This window comes from Rhinolophus sinicus, linkage group LG05, assembly GCF_036562045.2.
Source record: "Rhinolophus sinicus isolate RSC01 linkage group LG05, ASM3656204v1, whole genome shotgun sequence".
Classification (NCBI taxonomy): Eukaryota; Metazoa; Chordata; class Mammalia; order Chiroptera; family Rhinolophidae; genus Rhinolophus; species Rhinolophus sinicus.
Genome location: NC_133755.1, coordinates 97,971,788 through 97,997,236, shown reverse-complemented (window position 1 = coordinate 97,997,236; position 25,449 = coordinate 97,971,788). Strand labels below are relative to the sequence as shown.

Genomic DNA, 25,449 nt, shown 5'->3' with positions numbered 1-25,449 from the left:
TCCTTTGGCTAAGAGAAGACGGGATTAAGTTTGTGTGTAAAAGCCACCAAATATTAGTGTTGGTATTGAATAGATGTCCGAGCATTAGTAATAGTGGTGGGCAGGGGGGACTGCTGGTGTCAGTTAAATGCCTATTGCCCGCAGCTGTCGACTGTGTTTTCCATAATTGTCTTCAGAGAGAGCTTGGGAGATGAGTGTCGTTACAGGTGGCAGTTAGCCAAGGACACCAACAGGGTGTGAGGATTAAACAGGAAACATTTACTTGAGGAGTGGGTGAGCGGTACGGGTGGCAGGCAGGCTTTGGTGCGGACTAAGGTGGCAGTCCCGCTCTGTCACGAGAAGCTAGGTGACCCTGAGCAGTTAACCTTTCTGAGTCTGTTTGCTCATCTGGATTCTGCAGTTTTGGAGATTGGTTGGTTGGCTTGTTTTTTGCAGAGAGTGGTAGTGGTAAGATTTAGGGATAGTGAATGCTAAGTTCATGGTACAAATAAAGCACTCAATCATTTTTTTAATGAACATACTCATACTCATGTGTCAGCAGGATATCCAGTAGTCACTCAGCCAAGTGACCCTTGATTCTCTAGAAATAATGTTTAGAGACATTTTCTCTATCTGTTGATCCCGAATACCCTCCAAGGCTGTAGATAAGAGTTTGCTGCACCCTACTTAGACGGTATTCCCAAGCCCCCTGGTGGTATAGACAGAGTAGACTGAGGAGTGGTAACTCATAGCCAATCTTCACCCAAAGGCAGATTTCACTAGCCCTGAATCCCTAAGCCACCATGAGCCATCTTACACCTCCCTCTGTGATCCGAGAGCCGCAGCTCCTAGCGTGCCTCTGCAGCAAACGCTAATAGGTGAAGCTCATTCTTTTCTTAGCTCCCTGGGGGCCCAGCCACAGGTTGCTTATTTCTTCTTCCCACAATATTGCCCGCTGCAGGTAACTCTCAGCTCACTAACATCACCTGAGGCTGACTCCAGATGCATCCCCAGTGTGACTGTAGCATAAGGCAGCATAAGAAGTCACATCTGATGGTTGCACTGCCATTCAAGAGCTCAGGAAAACAGTTTTCTTGACATGCAGTTTGTGGGTAGGAAGCTCCACTCTGACTTTTGTGGCTCCTCCACCGACTGCCTTGTATAAGCCGGCAGAGGTGAGCAGTGAGCACTGACAGTACAGGAATCAGCCTGCAGGCTCTGGTCTGCTGTGAGGTGGCTTTTGTACCTTGTGATGGTGCTGGCAGATCTCACTTTCTCCACCTGGGCTAAACTTGGAAGGGGAGGCATGGATCGCGAGTTTATGGCATGTATGTGAATGGCGCTGAGCGTATTCACAGAGAGCTCTGAGACCCTTTTAACAGTTACAGTGGGGCTGACACTTTAATCCTGGTCTCCATTACAATGGAAAAGGTATAGGGACATAAAAGGAGCAAAGATGTCGGAACTGAGGTTAGAAGGGCTGTGAGCACTTGGATCTCAAAAGGTGGGTGAGAGGATATTAAATGAGAGTTTTTCCTAATGTCTTCATTTTGGCTAAGGACAAAATCGGCAGTATCTCCATATGCTACAAATTGGTGCAGCTCCGTGAAAGATTTGCTGAAGAGGGGCCCAAAGTTTTTGCAGACGTCTTTCTTCCATGGGAGGCAAGGGTGATGGAGAAATTATTGGAGAGTGTGGATTTCTTGAAAGGGGCCATCAGAGTGTTGTAGGTCCACAAGCTAAATGACAGCAGTACTTTAACAGACTCAGGGCTTCACATGTATTCCCTGGAGTTTGAAGACCACAATATTTGGGGTGCCTGATTCTCACCTAAAATAAGTCTCAAGGAAAGGGACTGGCTGAGCTGCCTAACTGCACAAGCGAGAGAGCGATCTGGATGAAAAGGATGGGCAACAGCAGATGCCCTGGAAGGGTGAGTCAGCCTCCAGGGTCCCCCACCTGGGAGGACCTTCTGAGAGGCTGCAGGGCCTGGTGGGTGTATACTGTGAGAGGGGGCACAGTGGAGTCCCCGTATCCTGGAGCCTGGGCCATCTGTACCCAAGAATGGTGCACGGGGAGGTTTCCTGTGGGTAAGTGTCCTAAGTACTCACAGAAAAGGTGCCCTGGGAGAGAGAAACAGCTGGCCTGTAGGGACCTGACCCCAGATTATGAGTTTGCCAACCACACACAGCTCTCTCTCTCTCTCTCCCTCTCTCCCTCTCTCCCTCTCTCCCTCTCTCCCTCTCTCCCTCTCTCCCTCTCTCCCTCTCTCCCTCTCCCTCCCCCAGGCTTCCAAACTTGGGACAGGACTGTGCTGAGGTAGGCAGGATAGAGATTCATGTTTTTATTTTAGACTGAAATGGAATTTTAAATACTTGAAAATCAGACTTTAGTTACGAGTCACTGGGGAAAACAAAACAAAACATATCGCTTCTTGAGATATCGACCTGGAACAGAAAAGGGGGAGTCAACATGATACATTTACATCCCTTTTATTAAGCTGGTTAGCGGTGGCGTAGCTCAGCGGGAGAGCTGGTTCAGAGAGGGCCAGGCATCCTGGATCGTACATAACTCTGTCCTCATTTGTATCACTCTTTAGGGTGCAGGGAGGAAGCAGACAGCATTTGTAAGGATGAAGTTGCTCTGCTTCTAGAAAGTCCATCGGAGCTCATTAGAAAACCAGTAACTGTTAACTAGTCTTTTCCTCCTACCTCAAGGCAGGCTCTCTAATGGCACAAATTTTCTGAATTTTCTCTTTCCTGTTTTTTTTTAAAAATTACAACCCACACCAAGAAATACATTTTACATCATGATCTAGTCAATACACATTCCGTTGAAAGCATGACACAGTACATACGCTACTATGTGTACGACACTGATTATTTGCTAGTCTATTCCATTTTTTTTGTTTGTTTGTTTTTTAATGCAGGTCTACTAATGTGCCTAGAACCACAGTCTGGAATGCATGTGGCGTATTTCCCTGGAATGCTGAGGCAGGCAGGTGGGGGCGGGGGCCTTGGCTTAGCAGCAACACTAGTACTGTGTGCTTATTTCCAACGCCCCGAGTGGTGCTCCTCCGAGCAAACCCTATCTTTCTTCCTGCTCTTAACCACTGTACACCTGATTAGTCAGGGCTCTCCAGAGACACAGAACTAACAGGATGTATACAGAGAGAATGAGATCCGTCACAAGGAATTGGCTCCTGTGATTATGGAGGCTGACAAGTGCCGAGACGTGCAGTCAGCAAGCTGGAGCCCCAGGAAGCGCCAACGCTTCCATTGGAATCAGAAGGCAGGCAAAAGCTGGTCTCGCAGTTTAAAGGCAGGCGGGAGGGCATTCGTGCTTCTTTGGGGAAGGGTCAGCTTTTTTGTTCTGTTTAGGCCTTTGATGAGTTGGATGAGGCCCGTCCACGGTGGGGAAGGCAATCTGCTTAGTCTACCAATTCAAATGTGAACCTCATCCAGAAACACCCAGAAATACTGTTTAACCATATCTGGGCACCCCAAGGCCCAGTCAACTTGACACATAAAATTAACCATCACATCATCCCTACCCCGACTTCCCTGAACAAGGCACCAATCTTAGCTCCTACAAGATCCAAATCAATTTAGACTTCAGTAGTAGTGAAATACAAGAACCAAAATAACAATAGTAATAATAATAATTTCAAGAGTGCTGTAAATGCATCTATGGAGAGTATAAGGTATATTTGAAAGTGTAGGTCCAACCTCAAAGCACTGTATTGCATCCTCTCATCAGCCAGGTCAGTCTGAGAAAGCTCGGACAAACTTGTGGTAGTCAATCTTGTCTTCTCCGTGAGAGCACAGCCTGATTAACTGCGGAGGAGAGCAAAGCGCATGTGAGACACGCAGGCTGCTTGCCGTGTAGCTGCAGGGTGCGCTTAGTAACAATGACCCCCAGCCTCGTCAGCCTAGTCAGGGGTTTGATAGCCTCAGTGATTCTGAAATGATCCTCTGGACCCAGTAGCTGGGTCAGATATCATCCCTTCTTACACTTAATACAAATCAAAGCTCAGGAGGAGTAAATGGCCTGCCCAAGATTTCAGGACTAACATTTGTATGTATAAGGGCATTGTCATTTTCTTTTTTTTTTTTTTTTTAAAGCACTTTTAATTGTGTTTATATTCAAATACAAGTCTTGGTCCATTTAGTCCGTGCAGAGTAAGACTCTTAAAATAGCAGCAGCCTCATAGGAGAATCCAGTTATGTTGCTGCTCAAACCATGCCCCCTAAACTCAGCTGTGAGCAGTAGTACACCCACTTGCTGTGGTTCCTTCCTAAGACACGTGCAAGTCTAGCCCACCCACCTTCCCTGTCCCACGTGCCACTGACGGCAATTCCTCCCTCCCACGTCAGGTCCCACATAGTATAAATGACTTACAATGTGGGCATGCCATCGATCTGGGATTTGGGAAGCTACATGGATTTTTGGCCCACGGGGACAATGCCCTTCTAGCTGTCTCCCCGCCTCCTGGCTAATGTTCCTGTCCACAAAATATCCTCGTTGGCCAACCTAGTCACTCTAGCCCTAAACGAAAGCCTTCCCTAAGTGAATGTTAACTTGGAACATCCCTTTTTTGCTAAACATTCTCTGAGATCTACAGCATCTCCGTGTTCTTAACCAGTGAGAATGTCTCAACACTAAGAAGTCACAGTCGTTGGCAATTATAAACCCCTGGCTGAAGGGGTTTATAATGAAAAAAAAAAGGCATGAAACACCCTGTTCAACTCACTCATGAAAAGTCTAGGGAGAGATGGCCCATGTCCGCCCTCCATTTGCAGGTGGCCCTGGGACCCTCCTGACAGATGCCCTGTCCCTGGGCAATGGTCACGCCCTCTTCCGTACCGTCCTGATGGGCTTCCCATCCTTCTTGGCTGTGAAGGGTGTCAAACCCACCCACTCAGCCCAGGGGCCTTCCAGTCTTCCCTCGGCGGCTGCTCCTCCAAGCCCACCGCCTTCAGCCCTGACGTGTCTTACCAGCCACTGTGTGCTGTCGAGCCCCACACCCCGTAAAGACATACCTTGCAACGGCAAGTAGAAAAAATGCCAATGACAGAATCAAGGGGAAAACCGCAATCAGGACTGAATAGGAGACCTGACTGGAATATTTTAGATCTCCCCCAGTTAGAACAAAATACATACACGACTGCCTTTAGGAGAGAGGAGTGGTGCCCAGCCTCCACAATCAGCCTGGAACAGTAACCCATACTGACCTCTTTAATCAAGGAATCGTCAACGGGTATGTTCAGAGAGCCACAGATTTTAAAGAACATCTCTTTGTCCACATATCCTGAAGCGTCCCTGTCACAAGTTTGGAATGCCTCGCGAATGCTGTCTTTGCACGGATGCTCCTTCAGTCGCTTCTGGATCGTATCTATTGACGCTTCCAGTTCCTGCACGGCTGGATCCACTTCAGTTTGCTTGCTGCCAAGAGAGGAAGGAAGTGACTGTAAACACGGTATTTATTCTTGACCACTCTTATCTCAGTGACCGAAGACCTCGCTTGGTGAAGTCAGGGAAGCTTCTAATGACAAACAGCTCTGACGCAGAGCCCACCAGTAGCTGAACACTTGCCTGCAGAGCCGCTGATGGCAGACCTCCACAGCAGGAGGGTCCGAGGAGAGGCAGGTTTGGAACTGCAGCTCAGCCTTCCTTGCTGCCGTCTGTTAATAAATCCCTGCACCACAGAGGGTCAAATCTACCACCACCACCGTCCCCAGTCCTGTGCTGGTGGGGATCACGTGACTGTCGCTCAATGTTGTTTCAGATCTCCATCATTTATGTTAGAGCATCTCGACATAAATGCCTGAGTTTAAAATATATTTACCTATAACCATGCAGTCAGGAATCTCTTGTACTTTTAACATTCCCTCTCCAATTCACTCTGAATTTTATAAAAGGTTATCTGTGGAAGTTCAGAGACTGCTCTATGTGGTGGATTGAGTTTCGGCTCAGCATTTACTGAAATAGGGATTAGTAACCCAGAGCATCAGGAAGAGGAAGGTCTAATCCCTTCAAATGACAACCAGGAAAAGCAGAAGCCCAATTTTTATTTCCTCTGGACATGAAGGTACAATTATAAAATTAAAGAATTTTAGAGCTGGAAAAAAACTCTCATGTTTCATCTTACCAAATCTGCTTTGGAATAAAATAGGGCTCAAATAAACTCAGTAAGCACTCCTCCCTTTCTTAATGATGAGAAAACAGACTTGAAGAACTTAGTGACTTATCCCAAATGTCATGTCAGACAAGACCAGAGCTGACATCCCACTTGAGTTCTAACTTGTTTTCTCAAGAATGCCCAACCACTTCTCACTGAACCCCTCTTCTTCCAGACCTTCACAATACTAATCCACCGTTGCTTTCTTGTTCCCATTTTTTCTTGTATGTAATATTCAAAAAGTTCACTGTTCCAAATAGCCTTTTAACTTATTTCCCTTTTTACCTGGTGGCGACTTTTGCTGGAAGAAGTATAAAAGTGGTATAGCCTTTCAGGAACAATTTGGAAACATGAAGCAACTGCCCAGAAAAGAATTTCAAGTAACTTATCCTAAAGAAATATTATGAGTTGTATAGAAAGGTACATCTATAAAGCTGTTTTGAGACAGCCTAAATGTAAAAAAAAGTCCTAAAATCAGGAGTTGGTTAAATAATAAACACTACAATCAGGCAATGTAATAATAATGCAGCATTGACAATGTGGCAGAAAGAGTAGAAAGATACATTGCTAGTGCAAAAAGTCAAGGTGCAAACGTGTGTACAGAATGCTAACTTTTGTGTAAAAGTTGTGGGAGAATAGAATATATATTTAAATTTGCTTATATTGTACAAAGAACCTCTGAGAATATATTTTTAAAAACACAATGAAAGAGGTAGTTCGTTACCTATGGAGAATGGAGGGTAACAAGTAGGTAGAGGGAAGATGGGATGGGTGCAAAACTCTTCTTTGGTTTCTCCAAAGAAGGAATATATATATATATATAAAATATATAGTGTATGTATATATAATATATATATTATATATATCTCCCATAAGAATGTGATACCTGCTCAGAAAATTAAACTATCAATATACTATAAAACATTTCATGATATCAAAAATATTCATGATATAATATCAAGTGAAAAAAACTGGTAAATGGTACAATGGTATTACAAAATTATTCCATTTTATGTACATATTAAAACAAAATGTTGGAAGTAGTCACCTCTGGGTTATAGAATTTTAAGAAACATTTTTGCTTATTTCTCCTGAATTGCTTGTATCTCCTAAATTTTTACTCCTTGAATGTTTTCATTCTGGGCATGTGTTACTTTTGCAGTAAGACAAAAACAATAAAACTGTAATCAAAATCTTCAGTAACAAAATGCTGTCTAGCCTCATTTATTATAGAAGCGGAATACGTTTATCTGATGGGTGTAACTCCAATCATACATACTAAATTATGAATGACTGCCAGGGAGCTACTTTAGTGACAGAAAGCAGTCAAACCTCAATCTTCCATATCATTCCAGGAGTTAGAGCCATGGAGCATATACATTTCACATGTGACCATCCAATGATTTTGGAAAAGAGAAGATAACTCCCCATTCCCTGAAGAAACCAGACACTGTACTGCTTCAAACAACAGGGGAAATGCCCATGGCATCTGCTGCCTTTGGGTAAGATGGAGTAAATTCATACAGCAACAGGTGGTACCGTTTAAGACAGAGCTAGTTAAAGTTACAGCGCCTACTTTATTGCAGGGGCCCAAGCCAGGGCCTGCTCTGCAGGAGAGCTGCGAGACCTAAGGTAGGGTTTGTTCCATGGGTTCAAAGGGAACACAGGGGCTGCCTGATTCTCCTTAACAGGGGCTGCCAAATGAGGGAGGCAGTTAGGCTCCCCACATGCTAAGTGCAGACTCTGAGCCAGACCCTCCAGTGTCCTAACTTTACTTTCATAAAAGCAAACATGATTTTAAAGGGTGATTAATCTCCCACTGGTAAGAGAGACATCATGGTTTTCAGTCTGTTCTTAGAATATTTTGCTATGAGCTCTCTGGCAAAGCCCTCCACTTAGCAAGAACGAAACGGAATTCATGTATTTTCTCAAGAAGCAAACAGTCGGCAAACTTGTTCTTTCTTTGTTACGGTTTTTGTTATGGTTTCTTTGTCTGTTTTGGTGTTGTTTTGGTGGTGAGCACGCTTTGATACCAATAATGTATTAAAGCTTTAAAGTATGGCCATTTCAATTGCAAAGGATCAGCATTGACCCTTTGGCCTGACCTTTGCTCTTGATTCATGATCTAGGGCCTTCCCTTTGCCCCAGTGAAGGTAAACCCCCTCCCGGGACAGGCAGTCACTTGTCTAGAGAGCTTCAGGTAGCCAGGAGGCTGAATAAGAACATCCCTGGTTTCTCAGAGCTTTCCTCTGGCAAGGCAGAGTACGTTGTAGTTAAGAGCATGGGCTCCAGAATCTGACTGGCTCATTCAAAATTTCAGTTTTGCCACTTAAAGGCTGCATGATCTTGAGTGGATTACTGCGCTCAGTTTTCCTATCTGTTATATGAGAGTTTTAAGGAAAGCCACCTCCTAAAGATTGTTGTGAGAATTAAATGAGTTATTACATATAAAGCACTTAGTACTTGACATAGCAGACACACACAAATGTTAGCTTTTAACAAAGTTCTTTTGACAGTCTTAGTAGAACTGTCATTCTCTCATCTAACAACTATTTACTGAATATGTATGGCTCAATGCTAGCTTTAGAATAAACTGTATAAAAAGTATAACAAGAAACCTGTCCCTAATAAGGATCCCTGCTCTCCAGAAGGGGAGATAAGGCACAGACTTTAAAACCACTAACAGAAGGGAGAAAATTACCATTTAAGAGAGGTACAGAAGACGACAGGATCAGGAAGGGCCAAAGTAGGAGGTGGCACATTACTAGGCCTTGAAGGATGTGAGTGTTTGAACCTTCAGAATAAAATAAAAGAACTACAGACAATGGAAGCAACCTGTGAAAAGGCATGAAGAAAGAACTGCTCGGAATTAATATAATAAACCTGTTTGTCTGGAGTGCACAGTGTATAGAAAGGTAAGCTACAACTCTAAGTTAGAGGGTTACCTGGAGCCACTCTGTCAAGGTTCTTGGATAGCAGACTAAGGACTTTAGAGTTTTGTTTTTAAATCAGAGAAACCTCTTAAAAGTAGTATGATGAAGAAATTGAGCAAGACCAAAAGGGAAATTTTTAAAATTTTGAAATAAACAAAAATGGAAATACAACATACCAAAACTTATAGGATTCAGCAAAAGCCGCAGTTCCAAGAGGAAAGTTTATAGTGATAAATGCCTACATTAAGAAAAAAGACAGCTCTCATATTAACAACCTAACTTTATACCTCAAGGAACTAGAAAAAGAAGAAAAAACTAAGCCCAGAGTTAGCAGAAGGAAGGAAATAATAAAATCAGAGCAGAAATAAACAAAATGTAAACTAGAAAAGTGATAGAAAAGGTCAACAAAACTAAGAGCTGGTTTTTTTAAAAGATAAGCAAAACTGACAAACGTTTTGCTAGTTAATTAAGAAAAAAGGGGGAAGACTCAAAATCAAAATTGAAAGAGGCGATGTTACAACTGATACAACAGAAATACAAAGGATCATAAGAGACTACTGAAAGAAATGGATAAGCTCCTAGAAACAAACAAGCAAATTCCTATAAATACACAATCTATCAAGACTGAATATCAAGAAATAGAAGATCTGAACAAACTGTAACAAGCAAGGAGATATTGAATCAGTAATCAAAAATCTCCCAACAAAGAAAAGCTCAGGACCAGATGCTTCACCAGAGAATTCTACCAAACAGTTGAAGAAAAATTAATGTCAATCCTTCTCAAACTCTTCCAAAAAACTGAAGTGTAGGGAACACTCCCGAATTCATATTACAAGGCCAGCATTATCCTGATAGCAAAGCCAGATAGACACTAAAAGAAAAGAAAACTCAGGCTAATATCACTGTTGAACATACATGCAAAAATTCTCAACAAAATACCAGCAAACTGAATTCAACAGCACATTAAAAGGAACATACACAATGATCAACCATCCTTTGTATCAAGGATGGTTCAAACATACAGTAATCAATAAATGTAATACACCACATTAGCAGAATGAAGGATAAAAATTATATAATTATCTCAATAGATACAGAGAAAGCATTTGACAAGCCCTTTCATGAAAAAAGTTTTATAGAAGAAACACACCCAATATTACAAAGGCCACATATGATAAGTACACAGTTAACATCATAGCTAATAGTGAGCAAGATAAGGATTCCCATTCTCACCACTCTATTCAACTCAGACCTAGCCAGAGCAATAAGGCAAGAAAAAGAAGTAAAAGGTATCCAAGAGAGATCCAAGATGGCAGAGTAAATAAACGCCATCCCTGCCTCCTTCAGTGAACAAATTACAATTATAATTAAATTATAGAACAATCAACCTGGAGAACTGTGTGAAATCTGGCTGAACAGAAGTTTTATAACTAAGAATATGAAGAAGAAGCTACATCGAGACTGGTAGGAGGGGTGGAGACATGAACTAGGCCAGCCCCACACATGAGTGTGGTGGTTGAGAATCAAGAGGGATATCTCAGCCATGACGGTTCCACCCAGACGAGTGAGGGACCCCAGCCCCGCACCAGTCTCCCCAGCACAGAGTACCGGTGCCGGGAAGAGGAGCGCCCACAACATCTGGCTGTGAAAAATAGTGGGAATTCTGACCATCCAGGCTGAGGGAAACCTAGACATCTTCTTCAAGCGCCTGCACATAAAGTCACTCACAGGCACTTACCCTAGGCTCCAGCAGGAAAGCATTGAAGACATATGGGAAGAGACTGAGTTGTGTGGCTTCAAAGTGAGGATTGGAGGACAGTCACCATTTTCCCTGTGCGGGGTCCTTTACCCATGTAGCCAGCAGGCAGGTGCCATCTTTCCTGTGTTGAGCCCTCCCAAACACAGATCTATCTCAATCTGAATTGACCTGGTGAGCTCTGCTGCTCCACCAATGCTGACTCACAGGGACCCCACCCTACTCCCCCAATGCTGAAGGCACCTTCGGGCCAGCAGACAGCCCCACCTTCATTGCACTCTTTCTTGGACAACTCTCAGGTGTCTGCAAGCTCCAGGTGGGTGGCGACTGGCCTCAGTGTGCTCTGTGACTTTTGCTGAGTAGCTCCAGGCTCAGCACTGGCACCAAACCAGAATCTGCATTAACCTAGTGACCACAACTTGTCCCCCTCTAGTGACTCCCTGAGACCCTGCCTCACGCAACTTGTGTACTGCAGGAGGCTCTATCAGCAGCTGAACCTTAAGAGAGCTGGCAGGTGGCAGCAGGCTTTGGGGTGTCCGGGTTTTTTGAAGAACTACCCCAGGTCTGGTTCGCAGCATTGCCTCTCCCATGTGCTTCCAAGTTTAGCACAGGCTGCAAACAACCATGGATTACTTTGTAGCTCCTACCAGGTAGTCCCCAGATGGTCACAAGCAGTGGGTGACCTGGGCCTACACCAGAGCCCCACCCAAGAGGCCCCAGAACCAACATCTTGGAGATTGGCTTCAGACCACAGCACAGCACCACCCAATTAGCCCCACAAGGGGCACACACAAAGGATGGTCTCAACAGGCACCAGAGCCCACTGGGGCAAATCCCTCTCAGTGGGGTAAGTCCCCCTGCACAGCAGCCTGTAAGCTGTGGACATGGCCAAAACCCACAGACGGTTTAGGAAAAAGACACAACGAATAGGCTTTCAGAGAAGTAGAAGGAATAACAGAGGTTCAAAAATGGGGTGGTAAAGAGTAATTTACATTATATGTAGATGAAAAAGGCTAAACAGAGACCAGGGGGTTAGCAAACTCCAGCCCACAGGCCAAAGCCAGACTGCTGCCTGTTTTTCTAAATAATGTTTAATTGTAATAGAGCACAGCCATTCATTTACATTTGCCTGTGGTTGCTTTCAGCCTACAAGGGCAGGGTTAAGTAGTTACAACAGAGATAGTATGGCCCACAAGACCTAAACTATTTACTACCTAACTCTTTACAAAAATGTTTGCCAACTCCTGCCCTCTCTCATTTATTTGTATAAACATTTAATAAGGTCTGGCAGGTGGTGCAAGCTCAAATATCTGTTGAATCGATGAATAAATGACAAGAGACCATTAGATTTGGAAATAATCAATAACCTTTAAAAAAGCAATTTATGAAGCGTTTTATGGCGCAGTCAGAAAGGAGGCAGTAACAAACACAAAATAGGAAAATTAAATTTTGTCTAGCTCTGACAAGAAGTTAAAGAGAAGATAATTGATCGTACAGAAACATTCTAAGGTGAAGAGTGGGAAAATTGAAGAAGCTCACATTAGATCATTTGATCTCATACTTGAGACCAACTGCAAAGTGAATATGGAAGAGCTTGGGACTTAAAGAAAATGGACAAAGAATATTTGGAAACATTTATATGGGAAAAGTGGCTGGAAGTGAAAAGAGGATTCAAAGGAGCAGGGAAGGAGGGTCCTCCTGAAGCTGAAGAGCACAAATGGACATGCTAACAGAACAAGAATAATATATATGAACACGTGTGTGTTTATGCTATTCACACATGTAGATTTCCTATAGAGGGGTGGATTAATGAACATTTATTATCTGTTAAATCTGAGTTCAATATATTGCAGTGAGGACCCAAAACCCAAAAGAACTTTAGATGAAGTCAATACTCAATTACCTATGCACTATTTTAGTTTTCTGGCTCAGAAAAAGAAAATGGCTAACTAAAATTTCATCATTCTGTAATTGACATTTGATATAAAAATTCCTCAGGCCTGACAAGTACTTGGGATCCCCTTTCATTACTCTTAGCAATGACTAGTCAAATAAAGGATTTATGTTTCCTTACAAAGGATTCTTACCAGATGGGAGGAGTTAAAAGACAAAGACAGAATGGCTAGAAGACATGGAAGGCAGGACACTTGGATTCCTATCATCGTCATGTACTTTCTCACATCTCTCTGACCCATCACAAGAGGAGAGAGAGGTGGTAAGGGTCAAATAAGGACAGCAAAGGAGCTCTTAGAACTTAGTTTCTCTTTATTTTTACTTGTATCTCATTCTAAGTGCCACAGCACCATTTTTTTCTTATTACTAAATCAGAAAATAAAAAAAAGACTCTACTGGTAGTATGTCAAAGCAAGAAACTTTCCAGTATTGCTGGTATTTGCACTGACATGAAAAAATTAGACAAAAATAATTTTGAGAAGTACTTGACTTAAATGTATGACCATAAATTTCAACTCAGCCTTTAATGCTGCCCAGTTACCAAACTACGAGATGTGATTAAAAAATACGGTGAATATTTCAATTAAAAAAAATGTATTATAGTAAAAGACCCATTGCCATTAATCTCCCTCAAAATACTCCCCCTGGCTTTGAACACACTTATCCCATCATTCTTGCCACCTTCTGAAGCAGTTCTGGAAGTCCTCTTTCATGTCTTTAGTTGTGCTGTCGTGGCTGCCTCGATGTCCTGCATCGATTCAAAATGATTACCTTTCATGGTCATTTTGACTTTGGGAAAGAGCCAGAAGTCACACGGTGCCAGATCCAGTGAATTAGGTGGATGAGGACACACTGTAATGTTTTTACTTGACAGAAATTGTACCAGAGTGATGTACAACATGGAACCTTTCCGTTGTGATGACAAAATATGGTGAATGCTGAATTTAAACATTCACCGTATTATTTGATCACATCTTGTAATTTACTTCTGTTGTTTATGGGCTATCTCCCACTGCTTAGAAGGTTAACTCCATGAGGGCAGTGACTTCTTTTCTATTTTTATGATAAAAGCCCAGGGGCCTAGTGATAGTATCTGACCCATATGAGGCATTCAATAATTATTTGCTAAATAAAGTTGAAAAGTTCTAGGTTACTAATTGTTATGTTGGACGCAGAAAATCTTCTATGTATGATTAATATCTCCTACTTGGTGAGGAAAATGTGAAAACCTAAAAATGGGATTACCCATCCATTTTATCAAAAACGATTTCCTGAATATCTCATATGTGTCAAAGCCAAAATGGACCCTAGACAATCAAACATACGTTTCCAATTCTGCTGCAGGAGCTTCTTGCTTTCGAATATGGTTCTGAATTGACAAGAGGGCTTCGGGTGAATACTGAGAAGCATTGCTCTCCATATATTTCAGAACATAGTCGTCTGTATCAAGGATGATGAACCGGTGGCCAAACACTGGGAAAAGGGTAAAAATACGCTTAGCTTGGTTATGCTTTTATCATGCAATCAGGAGTAAAATAAAATAGTACTGATCCTCCAGTGACAAATTCACAGATATGCAACTGTGACCTAGACAAACGAATTTTCAATAGCTCTCTAAACTAATATGCAGTCATTTGCTCAGTGTTTAGGAAGCTCAAGATCTACAGCTATAGTCAACAAATGCAATCGATTTATAGTTTAATTGATTAATGGAAGAGATTAAGATATTGCACCATATACCCAAGAATATTAACTTTATCTTGGCTGGAATGCACCCTCACTGCCTCTTACAAGGGTTAACTGAATTAAATTCCAACGAAGAAGCCATTCACGTGGCTAATCAAAAAGCCTAACCGGTGTGTGACCTACCTTCTATCACAGCACCAATGAAGAAGTCACTAGGGCTATAGTAGACGGGGTTCTCCACTGAAGAATGTGGTTTGACGACTTTAGTTCTGCCAAGGTACTTGCCCCCAATGATACCAGAATTGCGAATGGGAGGCTCAAAGATACTGATCATGTCAGTGGCTAGAAAATAAGAGAAGACAAATCTGCGGCCTTTATCTTCTGGGAAGGGGGATTCCTAGAAAGGTGAAGAAAAAAGGATATTATGAAGGTACGTGAACTATCCAGAGGCCCCCAAATTAAATACATACTATTTATAACATAAACCTACTATATAAACTAGAATATAAATGAACAGTGAGGGAAAGGACTGGAAAGGACATGCCTCGTCTAAAGGAGACTACACCAATTCCACTCCTGATTGTTGCCTTGTGGGACTATAGGCCCGGGATTGTAAGAGCTTCCAATTTTTCGTGAGAAGATAGAAATCTGGATTACTATATAAAACTCTGATTTTAAAATGTTGACTTCAACTCTTTTAAAGCACCTTTTACGCCAAACAAAGCACATATCTGGGCTACATTCTGCCCACAAGCTGCCAATTTGAGACCTCTTGGCTGACATTAAGTTCAACTCCACGGACACTAAGATGATTATGCAAAGTTTAGTTCCTTAAACAAATCCATTTATCTACAGAGGGTGACATTGGTGCCAAAAAAAAAAAAATGTATACACATTTTAAGAAAGGAAAAAACTGTATTAAAATTGTTATACAAAGAATGATACTAGCATTCATTTGATTAACGCCATCTTTTGAGCGAGCGTCATACTACACATTGCTACTGTAATTCAACTCAACTTTGAAAAGTAATACATAGATAACATCCTTAAAATGTGTACATTTTTTTTGGGCATCCCCAATACATAATTTTTAAAAGAAAATTTAAGGAGGGAGGAATGAGTAATATGTCATTGAGTGATTCTGAGAAACTCTTGTAGACAAGACTTTTCCTACATCAAATCACAGAAAGTAATCACATAACCCCTAAGCAACAAATTCCAGATTGAACAAGTTTAAATCCAGACATGCTTATTCTTGACTAAAATCACTTTATATTGCAACTTCAGCTTATATCTTCTCATTCAGACCATGGAATTATTTGTGTAACAATTTCTCTTTTATCAAAGAAAGACATTGGGTTTCCTCTTAGTAAAATAATTTCCTTATACCATTTCCTATTCAAAATTCTCCAACTTTTTTCACTGGACACTCCTATAAGCATACAATGTGATGTATAGATGATATGTTATAGAATTGTACACTTGAAACCTATTTAATTTTACTAACCATTGTCACCCCAATAAATTTAGTTTAAAAATAAATTTTTTAACAAACATCCACAATATAGTTAATAAAAACCAAACCATATCACCTCTCTGCTCTCAAACCTCCAGAGGACTCCCATCACACTCAGAATAAATACAAAGTTCTGAGCAGAGCTACAGGCAGGGGTGTACCAAAGGGGTTGGGGAGATAATGGCAACGGTTCACCCTGGCAGAAAGGAGTATTTTAAAACTTAAAAAAAATGTTCTTTACCTTTTTTCATTTTGAACTATGTTTGGACTTACATAAGTCGCATAAATAATTGAGAATTCTCATATAGTCTCCAACACTCCTATTAAATAAACTACTGTCCGTATTCAAATGTTACCTATTTTTCACTTATGTTCTTTTTCTGTTTCTGGATCCTATACAGGATCTCACTTTGCAGTTAGTTGTTATTTCGCTTTAATCTCCTACAATCTGTGACAGTTCTTCTGTATGCCCTTGGCTTCCATGACCTGGACATTTTTCAGTTATTTTGTTGAATGTCCCTCATGCATCTCATTTTTACATCTATGGCAAAAATACCACAGAAAATAGACTGTATCCTTCTCAGTGCACATCAAGGAGTTCGTAATGTCAATATATCTTGTTTTTGTTGATGTTAAGCTTGGTAGCTTGGTTTCTCTGCTGGGTTTCTCCCTGTAAAGCTGCCATCTTTCTCTTTGCAGTTAGTATCTTGAGGGAGATACTCGGAACCTATGAAAATCTTGTTTCTCTTCAAAGGTTTCGACACTAATCTTAGCATCCGTTGATGGATCTCATCTGCAACAATTATTGCTGTGGTGTGCAATCAGTGGATATTTTCTATTGCCCTCTTCTCTTCTACATTTATTAATGGAAATTGTACTGCATGGAGGAGATGTCTCTTGGGGATGAATATTTTATCATATTTTAGAATGACAATCCCATGATGACAATAAGAAGCAGATCAACTTTTAGTTGGTTATATTTTTAAATTCCTTTCAAGCTTGTTGTCTACACCCCTTGTTTCCTGCACCCTGGGTGACAGCTCTCACCACCCCCCTCCAGCCTTACGCTACTGACTACAAAGCACTGAGCAGGCCCGACCCCATGTTCCCTTCTGTCCCCTACCTTCCATTCCCTGTACACTGCCTCTGCCTGAAATGCAGTTCCCTCAGATATCCCCCAGCTAGCTCCCTCAGTTACTCCTGGGCTCTGTTCAGCTGTGTCCTCCTCAGAGAGCCTTTCCCAGATCTTCCACTATAAACAAGCCCCTTCCCCGCCACTGTCTCATGTTTTATTTTTATAATGTGTTACTACCTCTCTTTTTGTGATATGTTTACATACTGACGGGAATGTTGTCAACTAGAATGTAAGCTCCGTGAGGGCAGAGATGTATCTGTCTCGTTTTCCACTGTACCCTCAATGCCTAGACTATACCAAGCCTAGAGTAGTTAGTTCTTTACTATTTGTTGAATGAATTAATAAACATATGTTCTTCTGTACAAATATTTTTGTGCATTACAAAGTGCATATAAAAATATCAGGGGCTATCAAAGAAATGCACTCATAATAAAATATAAACAGAGGCTGTAATATTTTCTTAACAAGCCCCACAGACTATATACTGTCTTGCACACTCCTTGGAGGGTACGCATGCCGCTTTGGTGATCACTGCTCAAGTCATGTTTCTTATGCTCTTTCCCATGTTTCTCAGCCAGCACGCCCTTCACAGCCCCGGGTATTTTACCAGCATATTTTTACTTAGACACTAGCTGCCTACCTGGGTTTAGTACACTTTATTTTCTCAGAACATGTCCAGTGTCTGTGTGAACTCAAGGGAATTTAATTACTGATCATTCCTCCAGCATACTCCCTTCTTTTGAATTTCCATCTTTTCTTCTGAGGTCCCCACCTTATTCCTAAGCCCTTTCCCTTATTGTCAGACACCCTTTCTTTCATCCTTCAGAGCTTTTGTGATGAACTGAATGAATACACCCTCTGTTTCAGCAAATAGGTCAGGGAAAAACTTTGAAAATTACCACAACCAGAATATCACTTCCTTTTATGTGCTCATAGGAAGATTATTTATTACTTCTTTACTAATAGTTCTGTGGGTGTTCTTTTAAATAATTTTTTTTTACTGTGAACTATAACACACATAGAGAAAACTGCAAAAAAATGTACAGTTCAAAGAATTTTCACAAAGTGAACACCCATGTAATCACCACCCACGTCAAAAAACAAAACCTTGATGGAACCTAGAAAGCACTCTCCCAATCAACGTCTTATCCTTCTCCCATCAAAAAAGCCATTAACTTGAGTTTTACGGTTTTCTTTAGTTTTACCACAAAGCAAGCAAACATCCCTAAACATTTTGCTTTGCCTGACTCTTTATCTTCAGATAAATAAAATTACATAATATGTATGTATTCTTTTGTGTCTGAATTCTTGCATTCAAAATTACATTTATGTCATTTATCCTTGTTATATGTAGCTGTAGTTCATTAGTGTTCATTCCTGAACAGCATTCAAATCAGTGTATAAATATGCCATAATTTATTTATGCACTCTTCTGTAGGAGGTTTATTTTGGCTATCATGAATTATGCTGTTATGGTCATCCTTCTCTCTCTCTCGGCGTACATATAGTGTACCATTTTGGCAGAATCTAGTATACTTGATTATACCAAATTGTTTTCCTAAGTGAATGTGTCACTGAGAATATGAGATTTCCTATTCCATATTCTCATCAATGTATTAATTATCTCGGTGGGTGAGAAGAGGCAGTTCATTGTGGTTATAATTTGTACTTCCCTGATCACTGAAGAGACTGAGCACCGTTTCATACGTTTATCGGTCTGTTGGATGTCCTCTTCTGTAAGATGCCTGTTTAAGTTGCTTACTTATTTTTAAAAAGAATTTTAGAGTGTTCTTTAGATATTCTGGATGTGAATTCTTAGTTGACTTCTGTAGTAACATGTTCTCCCACTTTGACCTTGCCTTTTTTTTTAAATTATTTTAATGGTGTTCTTTAAGGAACAGAAACTCTCCATTTTAATGCGGTCAAGTTTATAAACTTTCAAAACAATTACTGCTTTTTGTGTCCGGCTAAAGAAATCTTTACCTACTACAAGGTTAAAATTACATTCTTATTAAGAAATTTTATTGCTTTTCCTTTCACATTGAAATCTTCAATCTACCCAGAACTGATTTTGATATTTGGTGTGAAGTGTGGTCAAATTTTCTTTTTTCTTTTTCCCATATGGATATCTAATTGTTTTAATACAACTTATTGTAAAGATCTTCGTTTCCCGAACTTTCAGCAGTGCCATATTTGTCAGCTGTGTTATATGTGTGTGGGTCTGTTTCAGGGCTGTCTAATCTATTCCATTGGCCTAATTATCTATCTTGCACAAATGCTATATCATCTTAATTACTTTATATGACATTTTAATATATTGTGATATTTTGTTGAGCAAATCCACCAATCTTGTTCTCCGGAAATGTCTTGGATACTTGGTGCTTTACATCTCCACATAAATTATAGAATCAGTTTGTCAAGCTGAAAAAATAGAAACCCTTTGGGATTTTGACTGTAATTGCTTTGAAACCATAAATCAATTTGGGGCAACTATCTTTATAATATTGAATTTTCTAACCAATTAACATGGTATGTCCTTTTATTTATTTAGGCCTTCTTTAATTTTCTCTCAAAAATGTTTTAGGTATTATGTACCTTTTGTTTTAACTTATTCCTAAGAATTTAATATTTTTGATGCTATGGTAAATGGGATATTCTAACTTTATTTTTTGTTTGTTGCTATTTATGTTAGGTTGGTGCAAAACTAATTGTGGTTTCTGCAGTTATTTTAAACCTTTTAAACTGCAATTACTTTTGCACCAACCTAATACATTGAGTCTACTAACATAAAATGTAGATTCTTGATTTACTACATATACAATCATTCATTTTAGATAATGACAGTTTAATTTCCTTTTCAATCCTTATACCATTTATTTCCTTCCTAGATTTACTGCTCTGGCTAGGACCTCCTGTACAATGTTGAATAGCAGGTGATAAAGAGCAGTCTTGCCTTGTTTCTAATCTCAGAGAGTACAATCTTAGCATTTCATCACTAAGTATGATGTTTGCAATAGATTTTTGGTAGATATCCTTTAACAGACAGAAAACTCCCTTTTGTCCCCTATTTACTAAGAGTTTTGTTTTAAAACCATAATAGAAGATTTTTATCAAATACTTCTCTGTATTTAATTTTTTCTCTTATTCTGTTATTGTGATAATTTTTCAAAACTGAAATACTTTGTTTTATTTCTAGTTATCTGCTGAAATTCTCATTATCCTTTATCTCCTTAAACACAGTAAATACAAGTTTTGGGTTTTGCTTTTGTTTTTTAAAGTCTGATAATACCAGTATTTGAAACCCCTACAGAGTTATTTCCATTGTCTATTTTTTTCTGTTCATTTTCCTTCATATCATCTTGCTTTTTGTCTGGACATTATATTATCAATATTATTTTTTTGAATTAAGTATCCTATGTTGTGTTTCTTAAATTGTTTGTAGAAATAATGTGAAGCCTGGGATAATGCTATCTTCAGAGAACTCACGTTTGCTTCTGCCAGACACCTGGGTCGTTAGTAATCCCGGATCACATTAATCTGATTTCTGGAACTGAGATAATTTAGGGACCGAGATCATTCAAAACCAGATAATAGTCCCTTCAATAATTAGCCACACAGACGAAAGCACGAGGGTTGACCAGGTGCTTCTGCCTTTAATACCTGTGATACTCTTTACTGCCTCTCTCACGTATAAGATGGCAGTATTAAAATTGCTTATACTGAATATACTGTCATATTTCCAAATTATTTACATTGTACAAAAAAAAGTACTTTTAAATTAAAAAAAAAAAGAATGCTAGGTTGAAAGTGAGAAGGTTGAGTTCTAGTTCTGCCTCTACTTAAGCAGCATTGAAACCTGGGACAAGCCAATTAGCCTCTCTGATTCTTATGTTTTGAAACATAAAATGGGTATAAAATTATATTGCTAACTCATGGGTAGTGTATGTGTAAATAAATTCATTTTGTACATTCAAGCAAAGTTATGCAGTAAGCACCTACAAAGTCTAGAAAGCCTCAGGTAATTCAGGCTGTGAGTGGAATATTCAGGATTTGAATTCATATCTGTCTGTAAACCCATGTTCTCATGCACTAGCCACATGACTTTGCAAAGACATCTATTCAATTGGTATAATTCCATTTATTACATTTAATAAATATAAAATACATTGAGCTAGATACCACAGGTAATGCCTAAAATTAGTAATACATGACCCCTACTCTCAAGGAAATCACAGTATACTGGAAAGGCACAGAAATACAAAAATAATTTGAAAATAGTCAGGCTTTCATAACTGCTTAAGAAAAGGTGAAAAGGTCTGTGAAAATCTGAGGTATGGAGGAGAGAGATTAATGATCTAAGAAAGATTTTTGTGGGAGATAAGTCTTGAGCTGGGTCTTGGTTCAGAGGCACCAAAATTAATACTATCCAACCTGCTGGAAGGCTGGGTACTAGATCCAATGGTCGTTAAGTAAACACGTAATTACAGACAAAACAGACGACTGTGCACGGTATTAAGACAGAACAAAATCATAGTATATAAAAATTATCCTCACCAGTGCAGCCAAATAACGAAGCACCTTTTTATCATTCATTAGCATTTTCATAACATCTTTTTTCGGAGCTTTTGGAATGAGAGCAAAGCAATTCTGAGCAGAGTCTTCAACTAATCCATAACCATTATAGGGAGGTAATTCCTGAAAACACAGGAAGCAAGAAGTAAAGCAGATGCTATTTGTGTTAAAAATTGCATTAAAAGTAACTAAGTTTCTTTCAGAAGATATTTATTCAAAAGCAATTACTCTATATACAAATGTAGTCAGAAAAATTAATACATCGCCTATTCTGTTCCTCTTTATTTATAGATGTTACACCATAATCGCTCCTCCTAGAAGTAACTGATGATGCTACAAAGTAACCCTGAGGGCTAGCCTGAAACTTGCTCATGTCCACCGACCCTTTACTGCCAAAGTCGGTCCTGGCCCCACTCCTCATCCCAGTACGGGCCCTAGTGGTCATCTAACAGGGTGCATGCAGCCCGTGGGTTTGCGTCTTCTTTGTCCCAGGCGTGGACTTCAGCCTGGCAAATCCGGAAACTGTTTCTTCAGTTTCCCCAAAGTGTGTTATGTGTTGTATATGTTGCAGTTGGCAGGGTCAGTCATTCGAGGTATAGTGCTTGACACACTGACACTTTACCCGTGTCCCGGGGCTGTAGTTAATGTGATCATCACGGGTGGAATACAATTAGTGGGTCCAGTGGATTGGCAATGGCCACGTTTGTTCCAAGTGCAAAGCCACTATTTAATGAATATAGAAGTTACCATGGACAGAGGGACCTTGGGTGAGACACCAATAATAAGTCTGTGTTACTCTAGAGGCAGAAACGCATGGTGGTGGAATCTAAACTTGCTTTGCAGCTGCAGCCACACAAAATGACAGCAGCCTGGTTGAGGGATGGAGGTGAAGGTTGAGTGATTTTGAAATAGGGAAGTAGCTCTGTAAGCCTCTGAGCACCTTCCTCTCAAATTCCTTTTCTGTTTCGACAGGCTTCTACCTGCTTTTCCTGAATTACACCTCATTTGCCCTGCTTGGAATGAAGACCTTCCCTGAATATCAGCCCATGTGCCTGGGGTGCTGGCATCAGGCTTCTCGTACTCTCAGCTACTGCCGGGTCCTGTTTCACACGAGAGCAGCTGCTCCTCTGTGGACATCATCGCTCTTAGATACTCCTGCTCATACGACCCACCCGGCAGAGTTTCTGCCCAGGCTTTCTGAACAAAGCAAGTCCCCTGGAAGCCTGAGTCCCATAACCTCGCACATAGTGCTTTTAGGGGCTGCAGACTAGCTCTCCCAGTCCTGGTTTCCTCCTCTTCCCTACCCGCATGTCTCCATATGGAGCCAGCCTGAGACACACATCTGGCCACCGGATCTATGTTTACTTACCCTTGATCTAGCAGATCAGCCTGATCTATGAGTGTCATGATTCTCTGACTGAATATATCCAGTTCATATCCACTGCTGTGCCTGACCCATTAGCGTGGTTCTAGCTTTATCCCTCTAGACCCGGGTACAGCTTCCCACCCCAACTACATTGTTCAGGGTTTAAATGACTGACATTTAATGACTAAGGAGAGCTAAAAGGTATTTGCTGTTTGGTAAGTGGAGCTCTCCTACTCATTTCCAGCAAAGAATTCTGTGGATGGGCAGACAGAATTTATTTGTAATGGAATTATTTATTATAGAGACTTTACTGAAAGCAAACTGACCAAACACTACAATTAATGTGCCATGTGTATGGAGAGAGATTAGTTTTATTGTAGAGTGGCTGAGATAGGGCAAAACAAACAAACAAACAAACAAACCAAAATCTACAGTGGTTTTCCAGTCCTCTTTGCTCTCTATCCAAGCCTTCCCTCCTTTTTCTTTCTTTGGAAGACACGTTAGGAGAAAAAAGATTGTGGTAATGAGAATAGAGAGAAGTACTCTAGGACTCAAAAGCTTTATCAGCTCTAAAGATGGCTCAAAGCCCGTTCACTAAGAAAAGCCCACCACTCTGTTACAATCCCTCCCCACCCTACCTCTTGGTTAGATAAAACTTCTTGTAGGAATATTTAACATTTAATAGAATCACCCTTGCACTTTGAAATGTGACCGTGGGCAAGTCTGTTGGACTGCTATCTCACACTATAGTTACCTATAAGCTAAAGTGGTGAAATAGTTTGCTTGATCACATTCTAGATCTGTTTCCGTAGTGTTTTTTCCTGTATATTTCATCAAATGCTGCCAAAAAATCTGGAGGTGGGGCAAGGGTATTATCATAATTCTTAATCAATGAGCAAATTCTTTGGTAAGGAGTTCCATCAGGAAAAAACCTGCGAGCGGGAGGTACAGTCATGTGTAGCTTAACGACAGGGATACATTCTGAGAAATGCTTTTGTCAGGCGATTTCATTGCTGTGTGGACATCACAGAGCGCACTCACACAAAGCTAGATGGCAGAGCCTACTACACACTTAGGCTTTATCATATAGCCTATTGCTTCTAGGCTACAGACCTGTACAGCATGTTACTGTCCTGAATACTGTAGGCAATTATAACATGATAGTATTTGTTTATTTAAACATATTCTAAACACAGAAATGGTACAGTGAAAATATGGTATAAAATATGAAAAATGGTAAACCTGTATAGGGCACTTATCAAGAATGGAGCTTGCAGGACTGGAAGTTGTTCTGGGTGAGTCAGTGAGTGAGTGGGGAGTGAATGTGAAGACCGAGGACATCACTGTACGCTACTGTAAACTATATAAACACTGTACACGTAGGCTACTCTAAATTTATAAAGAAATATTTTTTCTTTTTCAATAATAAATTTACTTTAACATACTATAACTTTTTTACTTTATAAACTTTTAAATTTGAAAATTTTTTCAACTCTTTTATAGTAACACTTAGCTTAAACACAAACACATTGTACAACTGTACAAAAATATTTTCTTTATATTCTTATTCTATAAGCTTTTTCTACTTAAAAAATTTTTTTAATTAAACATTTTTTTAAATTAAAAATTAAGACACAAACATGCACACGAGCCTGGGCCTACACAGGGTCAGGGTCATCAATGTCACTGTCTTTCACATCTTGTCCCACTGGAATGTCTTCAGGGACAACTGCCATCTCCTATGATAACACTGCCTTCTTCTGGAACACCTCCTGGAGGACCTGCCTGAGGCTCTCCTTGAGGAGGTGTCATTCTTTTCAGAAATATGTCCATAGTGCTTTGCTTGGCTTGTTTTCTTCATCATATATTACTTATAATCAGATAATACACCATGAACATGCCTCCTATTAACAAAAACGTTTCAGTGTTGGGGTCCATGTTTTCAAATTTTTTAAGGAGCATGTTAAGGTCTGCAAAAGCTTCTGCTAAACGCTTCACTGCGAATTTTCTTGGAGGTTCTCCTTTTTCTTCTCCTATAGATTCCTTTTCTCTTGCCTCTTCTTCAACTATGCATTCCAGTCCAACAAGTTCCTCATTAGTCAACTCCTTAGGAACCATTTCTAGGGGCTCCTCAATGTCATCCTCATCCTCATCCAGGTTAAGGTTGTTTGCCATCTCAATCACAGCTTTATTGATTTCTGCAACCTCCTCATCCTTGCTAAATCCTTTAAAGTCATGGATGTAGCCTCTTGAGTGTCTTCTTTCAGGTGCCATTCATACACTCCATGGTGACATCATACCAAACACAAGCAAGATTCTTGATACAGTCATAGATGTTTTAATCCCTCCAGAACTGCATCCGTGTCTTCCTC

At 40.4% G+C, this 25,449-nt stretch overlaps 1 protein-coding gene across 1 annotated transcript in view; it reads right to left on the bottom strand.

The window, feature by feature from the left end:
* Positions 1 to 2,308: 2,308 nt before the first annotated feature.
* EFHC1 (EF-hand domain containing 1) overlaps positions 2,309 to 25,449 on the bottom strand; it is a 60,271-nt gene continuing 37,130 nt past the window's right edge. The window contains exons 7-11 of the mRNA XM_019734752.2: positions 21,694 to 21,834; positions 14,672 to 14,885; positions 14,128 to 14,275; positions 5,214 to 5,424; positions 2,309 to 3,815 (exon numbers count right to left, since the gene is read on the bottom strand). Of these exons, the coding sequence (XP_019590311.2) occupies positions 3,744 to 3,815; positions 5,214 to 5,424; positions 14,128 to 14,275; positions 14,672 to 14,885; positions 21,694 to 21,834 (786 nt within the window). The 3' untranslated portion in view covers positions 2,309 to 3,743. The remainder of the gene's footprint in view (positions 3,816 to 5,213; positions 5,425 to 14,127; positions 14,276 to 14,671; positions 14,886 to 21,693; positions 21,835 to 25,449) is intronic.